The sequence below is a fragment of the Carassius gibelio genome, chromosome B18, assembly GCF_023724105.1.
Source record: "Carassius gibelio isolate Cgi1373 ecotype wild population from Czech Republic chromosome B18, carGib1.2-hapl.c, whole genome shotgun sequence".
In the NCBI taxonomy this organism is placed as follows: Eukaryota; Metazoa; Chordata; class Actinopteri; order Cypriniformes; family Cyprinidae; genus Carassius; species Carassius gibelio.
Window position 1 is genome coordinate 10,408,320 of NC_068413.1, and position 14,092 is coordinate 10,422,411.

Sequence of the window (14,092 nt, forward strand, 5' to 3'; positions counted from 1 at the left end):
AATTAAAAGTAACAAGGCATTGACAAAAACTTTTTTTAAATGCTTTTTTAAAATGACCGATACCGATAACCATAAAAATACTTAATATCGGTGCCGATCATTGGTTGACCCCTACGCTCGGCATACACAGTATTATCACAGTTTGTGCTTGTTAGACAAGCTAATGTCAAGTTAATATGTGCAGAGTCCTGGACATAACGTGGATGAAAAATGAAAGATATTGTGGCCACAAATCAAAAATTTGTTCATGTAGAACTGTCAATTGCTTTGGAATATTGTTAGAAAAAAAGATCTCAGACAAGAGGTGGGTTCTGTCCTATTCACACTGCCCTCTCAAAGCGCAGAGCAGGATATATGATGATACCTAAAATTCAGTCTACAGAAACAGAATCTTCTACACTGGCTAAAATAGCACAGAAGGTTAATAGACTGCAGGTTAAATCAAACATATCTTTTTGGGGAAACACAATTATCTTTACATAGATACTTAATTTTCTATTGCTTTCCATGTACAGGGATAAATGCTGTATTGTTTCTATTTTAATGCCCTTTTAAAGTTTGAAATTATAGTAAATCTGATTAAAATCACAGTTTATACATTGTGAATACACTGAATGTATATAGGATGCTGGAGGAGCATGAAATATGACCTGGATATTTTTTGACAGTCAGTCACTGACAACTATCAAAATCATTCTATATTATGTTTGTTTCTTGTTTTGAATTCAAAATTTAAATAAGCCTATGTGATTTTTCTTAACCATTTAAAAAAACATTTACCTGAAAAAAGAAAACTGTTTGAAGCTCTTGCATTACCTCACATGTCGTTTGATGTAATGTAAAATTGCATGTAAACACCCACAATATTTTTATGAGATTGACTCTTGTCAAGTCTCAAAATTATATAGTTGTGTCCTAAAGGGATTATTGGCTTTTCCTTTACAAAATTAGAAAAATGAGGCATGTAAATAAAATAGAATAAAATATGTCCTACACTGGATTAGAGCAGCACTGCAAGATGCAGCAGACTTATGATTATGCACTGCAGAGGAGGACTCTGTATGAAAGACATTTGTGTTTTGTGCATTAAACATGTTTGACAGAGAAATAGAGGGAGGGAGGGAGGGACAGACAGACGAGCAACTAAAGAAGGAGAGAATCACCCAGGGTCCTCTTGCTGTTCTGTGCTCCTAGAATGGTGTGGTCATGGCATGATGTATAAATAGATTGAGTGTGTGAGCAAGGGGCGGAGAAGAGCGTGCACACATATGTGCGTTTATGGTGTGTGTGTGTGTGTGTGTGTTGAGAGCGAGTTGGGGATTTGGACATACAGGGTCGTCTGCCTTTACTCTGGTTGTATGAGCCATGGATATAAATAGACGTTGTCTGTGTTCTTGATTTATGAATGCTTCTCTGAGTTTGGCAGACAAACATATTGTGACTTCCTAGCAGAACTTGGAAAGCTAAAAATGAGTGATTAATACTATTACAGTAATCAGAGATGATGATAATGAAGAATACATATGCTAAGTACACTATTATTATTATTTTTCAAAACACATACACCGTGACCAGATCCTGCAGTTAAACTTCGGATGAGGGTTATGTTACAGTTCTGGGGCACACAAACACAAAGATACGGCAAATTGTCTGTATTCATGCACACGGATGGGTTAAACATGAGATTTTGGAAGTGTAGTGAAGTTGAATGAATGGTTGGCTCAGGAGGAAGGCCTGGCCTCACAGAATCTATTACTGTGTGTCCATTAATGCTGCCAGGTGTTACAACCTGCAGGAAACTGGATTAGGAGATTGGAGCACATTGCTATGGTACATAGAGGCTTAGATGACAATGACACTGACCGACTTCCTTTCTCACACTTGTATTGAGAAGAATTGAAGCTGTAGCGTGCATTAGAGGTTAACTTTAAAGACAACATTAAGTGGAGTAGTTCAATTTCAGTTTGACTTGTTGAGTAAAGCGGTATGAGAATTTATTCAACCATAAGGTAGGCTATAATCATGAAAGTGGATTTGCCAGATGGACCTTTGCATCTGAAGGGGCGGAGCTAAACAAAGGGCTTGATGATGTCAGCAGAGGACGAAAGTCTTTTTTAGAAGATGTTAAAACATTTTTTTTTCTCTCTAAAGTAGACACTGATTAAATCATTTACTTTAAGACTTCAAAAGTCTCTTAAAAACAGTCATATTGTTTTCATGCTGACTTTATGGAACTGGGAATTTTTAAAGGTGCGGTATATAATTTCTGCCCTCTAAACGCACTAAATGGAAATGCAAAAATGATTCCTTCCAAACTGGTTTCATCTACAAACACACTGTAGACAGGGAGTGTGCTCACAAACAACTAGTCCCACCACAAACCCATGCCATTGGTTGAGCCGAAAGGTGACATGTCCCGGACCACTCAAATAAACAGAGCAATGTTTTACACTTTTACACTGTTTACACTCTTTGTGAATACAACCTTAGCTTAATTATAGATGTCTCTGCGCATCAAAATGGGTTAGGAGGGAGTATTTCAACATTAAGAAGAATTATTTAAAGATATACTTCACTCAGAAAGGAAAATTCTGTTATTTACTCACCCTCCTGTCATCCAAACGTGAATGACTTTCTCTCATCAGTAGACACAGAAGACAACACGGCAGCATTTTTGTAACCAAACAGATTTGGTAACCTTTAACTTCCATTGTATTGAGAGAAGACATTTCTCAAACTATGTTATTTTGTGTTCGGCAGAAGAAAGAAATTCACACGTTTGAAACAAAATGAGGGTGTTTAAATGATGGCTGTATTGTAATTTTGAGGTGGACTAACGTTGTTTTTCTTTGGTGCTTTTGAAAGCAGTAGAACCTGTCTCATGTTGGTGATGGTCTGGAGAACTGTGGGAATGAGAGTTAGAAGGAAGCCCAGTATAGTTGGTTTTGGATTCACCTGACCCCTATTGGACATTTAGACTTGTAGGTTGTTTACATAAGCATTTAAAATGGGCTGTTGTCATCAACCTTCATGACCTATCCTTAGCTGTGTGTGTGCCCTAAAAATTTCTCTGAACCTTGTTATTTAGGTCGACTGGCATCTGTACCAGAGGGGGTGTTTGGTCAGTGACTCATTTCCCCTCAATGTTTCCGTTTTGCTTTAGGCCACGGAAAAAACCACAAAGATGCAGCATCTGTACGGGCCATCCATCCTATTCCTGCCGCTTGTGGCATCTACTACTTTGAGGTGAAGATCGTAAGCAAAGGAAGGGATGGGTAAGTGCAAACAGCTTCTGGTTGGTGTCATTTCTGTACAGTGTTTTACTGAGAGAAAGTTGCATCACTGGTAAAATTTGAAGACAAAAGGTATCTGTTTTATTAATCTGTTTTTACATATAGTAGGGATAATAATCCTGAAAGCACATTGAACATTTTAGGACTTAGAAAAAAATAAAATAAATAACGATAAAATTAATGAGTAATATTTCATAAATCACCTAGTAAATTTGTGACATTGGTCATGTGACTCCTTGAACAGATGTTTAGGTGTTCTTGATAATTCTTCGGTGTTCTTAAATCAAATCATGCTGCGAAAACATGATCATGTAAGTTTTACACAAACTTGTGGAGTTCATGTAGCTTGAGTTCAGCCATCAATAAAGCAAAATGACAAACTGAAATGCCTCGTTTCCACTGAGGTGTCCCGGAACAATTGTGCCAGGAACTTTTTTTCTCGGGAACTATTGTCCCCCCAGATCTGTTGCTTTCTGAATTTCCACCGCGGTCTAAAGTACCGTGAAGATTAGGAAAATAGTCTCGTGATGTAGATCTGCACGCATTTCTGAATACAAAGTATGGAAATTTCGGACTTGCATCCTCAGTAGTTCGGATTTCGTGAGTTTGACTCGGGAGTGTGAACAGAAGCGTATTTGATAACGTCAGCTCACCTTGGTTACTACTATTTTCCTCGCTGTATATTTACAATAAAATGAAATTTGATATAAAATACCACTGCCTCGTTTCGTTTTAATTTAAACCTATTAATTGCCGCAGAAATGTAGTGCAGGGAAATGTGTATATATACAGCCTACACATCACAATGAAACTAAATATTATATCAATTGCCTCTTTTTATTTTCTTTTTAACATTAATGGATAAATTGAATAAAGAGCAAACTTATGTTTAACCACTAAAGAGATATCAGCGCCAGCGGCAAATGTCAGAAGGACAAGCCAAGGTGAGACTGCTCTAGGCGGATACATGAACACTGAGCTCCCGCTGATCGCGTGGGGCTGATCGTCTCCAAAATCCGCTAAACATTTTTAAATAGGCACTGTCTTTATAAATAAACCACAGATTTGAGTTTTAAACAACTACATTCTTGCCTGAAAATACTTTTAAAACTACATTTCATAACACAATAACAGTAATATTTTGAAAATTATCTGAATAAATGGTAGTTTAAATCACAACGCTGCGTGAACTCAACCAATCAGCATGCTCAGCGCCTAAGCCCCGCCCCTGAAAGTACCCAGAACTTTATTTAGATCCTGGTTCCTGCGGTGGAAACACACCGAGTACCAGCCCAAAGTCCCTAGTTCCTGGGTGAAGTACCAGTGGTGGAAATGTGGCTAAATTTATGTAAAGCATTCTCACAGTGTCCGAATGGTAATTGCTGTGAAACACTGACCTTGCATCATGCTTGAGTCACTAGTTGGTAACTATTTGTCATGCCTTCAGTTTGAAGATGTCATTGTCCAAAAATAAATGGAAAATTGTTCCACCCTTTCCTGTCACCACTTAGCAATATGATTACTAAATATATTCCTGCTGGATCACTCATGTTCTATTAGGCCATCTAACTGCAACTCACAGATCATTCCTAAAACTGTTGAAAAGTGCAGAGTCATCCTTTAGTCACTGTGGTCCAAGCCTGTGAAACTCTCTCTTAGGACTCACTTAGCACTTATAAAAAGTTTCCCAAAATACCTTATACTCAGTTTAGTCACCAATTTAATTATTTCAGTTCAATGAATTTGATTGTGCACTTATTTTGTTAGGGTGCAGTCACATTTATGTATTATTTGGTGAATTTTCATGGGCAAAATTTTGTGATGGTAAAAGATTTCACCACACAGATTTCACAACAGGTTCAAATTGGTCACATATTTACTGCATGTTGACCAAAAGAATTACATTTCTGCAAACTTTTGTGGGCTATTGTCAGTAGTGTAAAGCACAGCTAGCACAAAAGTGCTTCTGTGTGAACCTTGCTTTATACATCTCTACACTATTGACGATAGACCCTGGACCCTTTTTTGCGCACACAACTTTGCAGAAATCAGATAATTATCAGATTATTACTGCAAATTATTGTAGGTTTGCGTCATATTCTGAGTTTGCATTTCAATGTTTTAATTAATTTGGATGAATATTAAATCAGTTTTTTTGCGAGTGGGAAGAATTAATATACATTCACATTTAGTCTAGAACTACATCATGTTCAAACAGTGCACACAACACCTCTGTACTTTCGATTTGTCCCAATATTGAGACGGGAGTCGTTTCAGTCAATAAATCAAAAAACTAAGTAAATGGTGTTACTTTACTAGTTACTTGAAAAAAGTAATCTGATTACGTAACTTGCGTTATTTGTAATGTGTTACCCTCAACACTGGGATTAAATGCAGTTTCATTGTTTATCAGAGGCCTTATTTGTAGTAAAGATAACATTTGTCCTCTCTCATTGGTGTTTGCAGGTACATGGGAATTGGACTTTCTGCCCAGGGGGTCAACATGAACAGACTGCCTGGTGAGTGAGTGTGTGCGTGTGTGTGTTTGTGCTTGTATTTACACTAAAGGGATGAGCAGTTCACCATGGGTCTTTGGGTGACTAAAGAGAGGGTGAGGTTCTGTAGCCCACAAAAAGGCAATTTAAAAAGTAACTTTATTAGGTTACTTATTAGGTGTGTTTAAGTAAAAAAGATATGGTGTTTATAACACGTTTTAATTCTGGCAGAACATTAAAGAAAAAAATTAGGTAGGGACTTGATTTCATCCATTGGGAATGATTGGATTGTGAAAAGTGGGTGTTGCATGCCAAAATGGAGTCAGGCGATTGGAGAGAGCCAAAAAGGAGATGTAAAGTTGTTTTAGGAAGAAGAGCTTTGAAGATTAAAAGAAAAGTTATTACATTTTGATTAAAGATTATGAAGACAGTTTTTTTTTTTTTCTTTTTTTTGCACTGATGAATCCTTTCATGAAAAGGCCAACTCTGACTTTTTACGATTCACTTTTGGTTATAGTCTTGTAGCCTAAGACCATTTGTCTTCTGCTTTTTACCAACTTGCACTTTTTAATATCTTTCTATCACACTAAGACTGTAATTCAGGCTGGGAACTGGCCTCAACATGTCCTGAAGAACACTTGCTGTGGGAATTACCTTACAAATGCACAGACATCTCAGGGTTTTTCTTGCTGTTCACCTCGATCTCAGGAAATAACTTTGTGTTTTTTTTTTTTCTTCTTTTTTTTTACTCAAAGGAAAGGAGACCTAGATCTCATTATTGGTTTTCCTCAATGGAATTTACCTGGCATCCAGAATGTTCTGAGATCACAAAACCATGTCATAATTGCTCATAGCAAAAAGCTGATTCATTCACACACTAGAGGACTTCAAGCTGCTACTGGACCAGTTCATTTAAATGACTAGCTGCAATGAAAAATTACACAATAACCAAACATAATCCAGTTTCAATGCAAAAACCAACTGAAATGTGCATGCATTATCATAATCAAGGATGTCAAATAGAACATGTGGCTGGATATTTTGACTATAGTATGTGGAACACACTCCTATACACGATATTTGGAATTTGAAAAATCTTTATCCCATCAGTTTGCTCATGTTTGATTTGATAATGCAAAGTTAATAAAATTTAAAAGTAACTTAATAGTAAGACATATTCTATTTAAATCAAAATTTGTTGCTAAATTAAACATCAAATTGAACAGGTGGTGTGAATATGTTTAGCTTATGTTAAGTTGACACTAAGATTTAATATGACCGGCAAACATGAGTTTAGTGACCTGTTTTGAATAATAGTCAATCACATCTTAATGTAGAAACATAACATTTTGTATTAACTCTCTCTTTTATCTGTAAAAAGTAAAGTATTTTTAGCAGTTCTTCAGAAATCATTCAAATTTGCAAATTTTTTTTTTTGCCGATTAATATTTTTTGTGGAACCGTCATGCATTTATTTTCAGGATTCTTTGATAAAGGACAGCAATTTATTGGAAATAGAAATTGACCCCAAATTTAACGTTTGTTAGATAAGCCCATAAGAGAAAGGCCTGTATGTAGAAATGGAGAGAGCAGTTTTGGGCACAGTTGGGTTCATGTCACTCTCCTGTGACCTCTCTGACCAATCAAGTGACTTTGTCAATTGCTTGTTAGCTTCTATACTGTGCCCGAGGCCTTTGAAACGCTTCGGAGTTATCCAGCCAATTCGGCATGTGCGTGCTGACTACAACTTGTGTGTTTACTGACCCCTGTACTCTCTTCATGAACCACTCTTTGTCTCGGAGTGCTTTGGAATACAGTGGAATGTAGACAAACGCATGCAGAGCGGCCAATGTATTTTCTGGTGTGTTTAGTGCCTACAGCCAACAGCATGATATTCTTGCTCTGGTTGTAGGTGCTTCCTTGACTAGAGTTGGGATGCTGTAACATGTTAAAATCAGGTCGCTGGATTAGTGCTAGAGTTTATGCTGGCAAATTCATCTTTCTTTTAGGTCTGATGTTACATTTTTGGTATTTTGTTATTGTGTGTACAATTAGATGTTAGAAAATAAAGATGATTTTTTTCCCCCCTCAAAGTAATTTAATATATAAGCAATAAAAATATAATATATTAATATAATTTAATGTAATAAGTATAAATAATACAAATAAATGTAATGATAGTTATAACAAATTTAAACTATTCATTTTATTTTATTTTATGTATGTTTTATACGTGTGTGCACACATACACGCATACACAGAGACATTTTATAAAATATGTTACAAAATATTTGTATATACATTTTTATAACATTTATGTATACATGTTTTTTTACGTGTGCGTGCGCACACACACACACACACATAAATATCATTGTTAGTTTATAATGTCTTTAATCTCTGCTTTTTTCCTCTTTAGTTCACTTGCTTTTTGCAATTAACTATCCCATAATTCCAAAACAAAACACTTATATCAGTAGAAGTTACTTATGAGAATGTATGGTGCATTGGCACATTGTATATTTGCATGTGTGGTATGTGTGCAATTTGAGTGTAATGGTTTTATACGCCCCCGCTGACCTCCGTGTCTCTGATCCCATACTGGAGTTCTGCCCATGTCATTAGCATGAAGGGAACACTGAGCTCTGCTTTAGGAGTAATATCCCTGCCCACATTGCTCTGCAGATTAATCTAATACCACACAACAGCCACCGATTTACTTCCTCATTTTTTCATTCGTTTTGCATCTGTTCAGTCTGTCATTCACAGAATGCACTTGTTTACTCCTTTTTACGTAGTGACTATAAATATAATTGCTTACGCAATAAAATTTTTTTTATCATGTACTAATCATGATTGCCTGCCAGCATTCAGGTTTTGAGTCAGATCAAACCGGTCAGTGATGCAGACGGACTCCTCCTCTTGGTGGTTTGAGGCAGTGCGAGGTTTAATGAATTGTTCAAATGGTCTTGTAAAATTTAGCTGCCCACCGAAAGAGATATTTTCTTCATGCCATAAAACCCAAACTAAATGCAGTGCTGGTTTCAGAACAGCCAAAAAGCCAACTTCTGCTTAGCAGGACCCTCATCATGCGTTGCAGTCAGGACCTAAGTATGTTTTTGCTGTGGGCCACCCTTATAATATCCCAAAGTCCTGCTGCCTATCCTGCAAGGGTCCACCACTTATTTATTTTCTGCACAATTATGGGAGGGGTGCTCATAATTTATGTAAGAAGCAGTATTTTATGATGCTGTAGACCAGATGGCATATCAAACGCTGCAGGCTTAGGATCAGCTTCGACTCATCCTGTCTCTATCAGTACAGAGGCAGAAACAAGATATCTTATTAGCAGGCGAAATCTGTGCCGTCCTAGATCTCTACGTAATTTAAACACCATTGTTGACATCCCATGCATATTTGATTATTACATACTTTGGCTAATTTTTTTATGCTCTCAGCTTCCAATAAGAGTGTAGTAGTGTCATTGCTGTCTAAACTAGTTTAGGATTTTCATACGGAATTCCACAGATTTCCCTCTAACATCACTGCAGGAAATGTTGCGTTTGAATCCAGGTGATTCCCATTTTAATTATTGTATTTCTCTCTCTCTCACCTCAGGTTGGGACAAGCACTCCTATGGTTATCATGGTGACGACGGACACTCCTTTTGCTCCTCAGGGACTGGCCAACCATATGGCCCAACCTTCACAACGGGCGACGTCATTGGCTGCTGCGTGAACCTCATCAATAACACATGCTTTTACACCAAGAATGGGCAGAGTTTAGGTAATAGTTTCATGAAATATTGTTTAAGCAAGTGAAAGTTTTTGAAACTTGTCTTATGTAATTTTAGAATACACAATACAAAGCAGTTTTTTGTTGTTTTCTCCTCCAGGTGTAGCATTCACAGATCTCCCAGTAAGTGAAACACACATATCTCAAACAGTGTCATCTAAAACTCAAAATATTAAAAATAGTACAAAAAAAATTAAAAACATATATATATATATATAGTATAATATTGTATATATATATATATATGTATGTGTATATATATATATATGTATGTGTATATATAAATGTATGTGTATATAAATGTATGTGTATATGTATGTGTATATATATATATATATATATATATATATATATGTGTGTGTGTGTGTGTGTGTGTGTGTGTGTGTGTGTGTGTGTGTGTGTGTATATATATATATATATATATATACACACACACACACACACACACACACTCACTCACACACTCACTCACACACACACACACACACACACACACACACACACACACACACACACACACACACACACACACACACACACACACACACACACACACACACACACACACATATATATATATATATATATATATATATATATATAAGTACGTACTTAAATACAACTAAAGGATATTAAAATAGAAAAAAATTGACAAAAGTACACAACAAAAATTTTACTAAACATAATATTTACTAGTATATAAATAATAATACTAAAAAGAAAAATGAAAATGTTTGTATTCTTAAAATTTGTTTGCCTCCATCAGCCTGAATCCCTTGTGCTAGCTTGTACTTTTCTGCCCAACGTTGGATCTTTGTATTGCAGCACTTCTCATGTTACTCTCCCACTAGGATGAATTGCTTGTATTGTAGCATTCCTGTATCTCACTTTGTAGCATACTGTAGCATCTGTAGGTCACTTAGCGTCTGCTAAATGAACACATTTAACGGTTGATTGATAACGTGTCGTAGGCTAGTCATGAGCTCAAGTGAGGATTTCTGCTTCTGTGTGGAGCTTCAGTTTAGGCCTTGTCAGTTATGTGTGGCTGAAGGATTCCCTGTGCTGTGAATAACTGTTCTTTTTGTCGCTGTCTCTCATTTCAGCCTAACCTGTACCCCACAGTAGGGCTACAGACTCCAGGAGAGATAGTAGATGCTAATTTTGGCCAACAGCCTTTTGTGTTTGACATTGAGGACTACATGAGTGAATGGAGGGCCAAGATCCACAGCATGATCGCCCGCTTCCCCATCAGAGAAAGACTGGGAGACTGGCAGGCGGTTCTGCAGAAGTGAGCATCCAGTCACCTTGTAATAAATTCAGCAGTTGCTAAACTGATAGAAACATCATCTTCATGTTTCACTGCTAATCAGCCTTATGTTGCTTATTTGTGATTTATAATTCATATTAACCTTTTTATGTTTATATCTGCAGTATGGTATCCAGCTACCTAGTGCATCATGGGTATTGTGCCACAGCAATGGCCTTTTCCAGAGCCACAGAGACAATGATCCAAGAGGACCAAACCTCTATAAAAAACAGACAGAGTGAGTACAAAGTCAACTAGTTTGGCTAAAAATACATGGAAATGAATAAATGGATAATTATGTGTGATTTGAATATGTGGCAGAATTAATAAGTTAAACAGATCTTCTCATGTCGTTTGTGGTTTGGGAATAGGAAAATATAACCGTTATGAGGAACATGAAGTCTTACAGAATAAGCAAAACCATTGCTTTTTTGGGATGACGCGTTATTTCTCAGTTAGTTATAGTAAAGCATCTTTGATTTTAAGTTGTAATGAACAATTGAGTGAATTTAATAAATCTAGTTGAAAGCAACTTTTCATGAGATTAATTAAATGTTATGTGTAAATTTAGTCTATAGGAAGGTAGGATTATACTTTATTGCCGAAAGCTGGTGTTATTATGAGTAATCAAATTTTCTGTGATCTTCTCAGATAAAAGAGTTCAGCGCACAGTAAATGTATGCTTTAACTTTGAAAACAAAAAAAAGTCTCCTTTGCAAAAATAGTATGTACTGAAACTAAGCTTCAAAATTGAACTCCCTCGGAGGCCGGTGACACACTGGATGCGTGGCTTAAGCGTCTCAGCTGATATAAATTCAAATATAAAAAAAAAATAATAATTATTGATTTTCAAATATTCCCTCTGTCACCTACAGTAGCAGCAGCGTGCCAGTGCTGCATCAGGCACGATTCTGGTGTGTAAAGACACAGAAAACGCGATGCAGCCACTACTCAACTGACACGCAACAGAAACGCACGCTCACGCCACGCAGCCTAAACAAAATAAACAAAAGAAGTAGAACAAAAGAACTATATAACTGTTTAACTAATTGTGCTTTTTCTGGTGTGTGTAGCACCTACTGCTCTGCAAATTTCACCTGAATGATCCCAATAATAGAAATGAAATACTTTATTTAATTATTATTCTTTATTTTTTTTAATAGGGTGACCATACATCCTCCTTTGTCTTCCTATTGGTGTGCTCTCTATGGTCCTCAAAAAAACATGGTGCTCATGCATGCGTGAGATGCTGAAATAGCAGCACATTCAAGGTCGTGCATTGTTATTACTTATGTTATTACAGTTATTACTTTCAGCAGATATCCAAACAAAAGTAACACAAAGCCAAGACCTGGACGTCTGATGCAATTTAGAAAAAAAGGATGTCAGGGTCACCCTATTTTAAAGGACACTGTTCTTAACTGCCAAGAGCTGTATATTTCACTATATGTTATTATGCCAACCTGTTACAATCGGATTCAAGCTTTGCAAAGAGGCTGTTACAGATAAATGGAGCATTTAAGCGTGGTGCATTTCACCTGTGAAGAGGACATTAACATTAACGCCTTAAAAGCATAAAAGTAATAAAGCACCTGTTTAAATCATGAAACAAAATTATGGATGCTCAAAACACTTTACTAGCATTGTAAGTGGTCCTTAAGGAGAATTAATGAGTGATATGAATATGATATGACCACTTTAACAAAACAAGAGCAAAAACACTCTAGTGGTTTCTTCTTTGTGCTTGCAGGTATACAGAAGCTGGTACTGGCAGGACGTGTTGGAGAAGCCATTGACACAACACAGCAATTGTACCCCGGACTCCTAGAACACAATCCCAATTTACTCTTCATGTTGAAGTGAGTACTGTATGTCTACCAGCCTCTGAGAACCATGTGTGTGTCTTGTTGTTTGGATTGGATCAAGAGGAATTGCTTAAATCCTGAAACAAGGTGAAAAATGTGTTCTTTTTTTTCTGGGGATCAGTAGAGCTCAGTTGTATTTGAACTTGCAAAGCTTTTTGGAGTTTCATACTGCAAATGTACTCAGAAAACATGTAGACTGAGGTTAGGGCAGTCTTTAACTCTGTGTTATACATAATGAAGGTTTCTAAAGTGCCTTATGGTCATTCTGATGAATAGGGCTCTATTTTTGCTACTTGTCTTTATAGAAAAAAACACACAGGGTGAAAAGAGGGTCATGGTTGCTTTGGACTGAGCTGCATCTGATATGATTAGTCATACACTATTGCGTAAGGTTGAATATGAACTGCCTTTGAACTAACTTTTTTGTAACGCTTACAAGTCATACATCAGCAACAGCAATTGATTTGTGGATGTTTTTTTTTAATAATATTCAGGCCATGCTTCGAAATCTTTATCTTGCTGAGAGGTTTTTGTGGGAACGGTGCCTTGTGACATTCAAATTGCATGCAATTAAAAGATCCTCCTACAAAAATAAGTGGATGCAAATAATAACTGAAGTTAACAAAAAAAAGATTTTTTTTTGCATAGCTGCTTTCACTTAAAAAAAAGAAGAGATGGGAGCACACAAATATCACAGGTAATATGTTGATAATGTTACAAAATATATATATTTAAAATAAATGCAGTTCCAGCATTCCAACAAACAAAAAAATCAATGTAATAAAAAAAAAAAAGCATCACAGTTTATACAAAAATATGAAGCAGCTGCTGTTTTCAACATTGATAATAAAAGGGAATGTTTATTTTACAGCAGAATAAAAAGATACAAAATTATTTCTGATAACTGTCATGTGACACTGAAGACTGTAGTAGTGGCTGCTGAAAATTCAGCTTTGCCATCACAGGAATACATTTTTAAAATATAATAAAAGTTTTTAATTTGTACAAATATTTTACAATATCACTTGTTTATACTGTATTTTTATGAAATAAATTAAGCCTTGGTGATCATTAGAGACTTCTTTAAAAAAAAAAAAAAATGTAACCAACTCCCACTTTCTGAGCAGTACTACATGTTCAAAATCTCTGTTATTGGACAAACCAGTAAAGCATTATGAATTATTCCTCATGTTGAGTGATTTCCGGCAACTATGCTCTTTGTTTCATTTAAAAATAAAATATAAGCATACTAAAGGGATAGTTCACCCAAAAATGAAAATGTTGTCATCATTTACACATCCTCAAGTTGTTCCAAACCTGTATGAGTTTGTTTCTTCT

At 36.1% G+C, this 14,092-nt stretch overlaps 1 protein-coding gene across 2 annotated transcripts in view; it reads left to right on the forward strand.

Annotated features, from left to right (window-relative positions):
• LOC127977331 (ran-binding protein 10) overlaps positions 1–14,092 on the forward strand; it is a 31,278-nt gene that overhangs the window by 4,398 nt on the left and 12,788 nt on the right. For both annotated transcript variants that reach the window (XM_052582195.1, XM_052582194.1), the window contains exons 2-8: positions 3,164–3,275; positions 5,760–5,812; positions 9,407–9,574; positions 9,684–9,706; positions 10,687–10,871; positions 11,015–11,127; positions 12,640–12,748. In XM_052582195.1, coding sequence (XP_052438155.1) covers positions 3,164–3,275; positions 5,760–5,812; positions 9,407–9,574; positions 9,684–9,706; positions 10,687–10,871; positions 11,015–11,127; positions 12,640–12,748 — 763 coding nt within the window. The remainder of the gene's footprint in view (positions 1–3,163; positions 3,276–5,759; positions 5,813–9,406; positions 9,575–9,683; positions 9,707–10,686; positions 10,872–11,014; positions 11,128–12,639; positions 12,749–14,092) is intronic.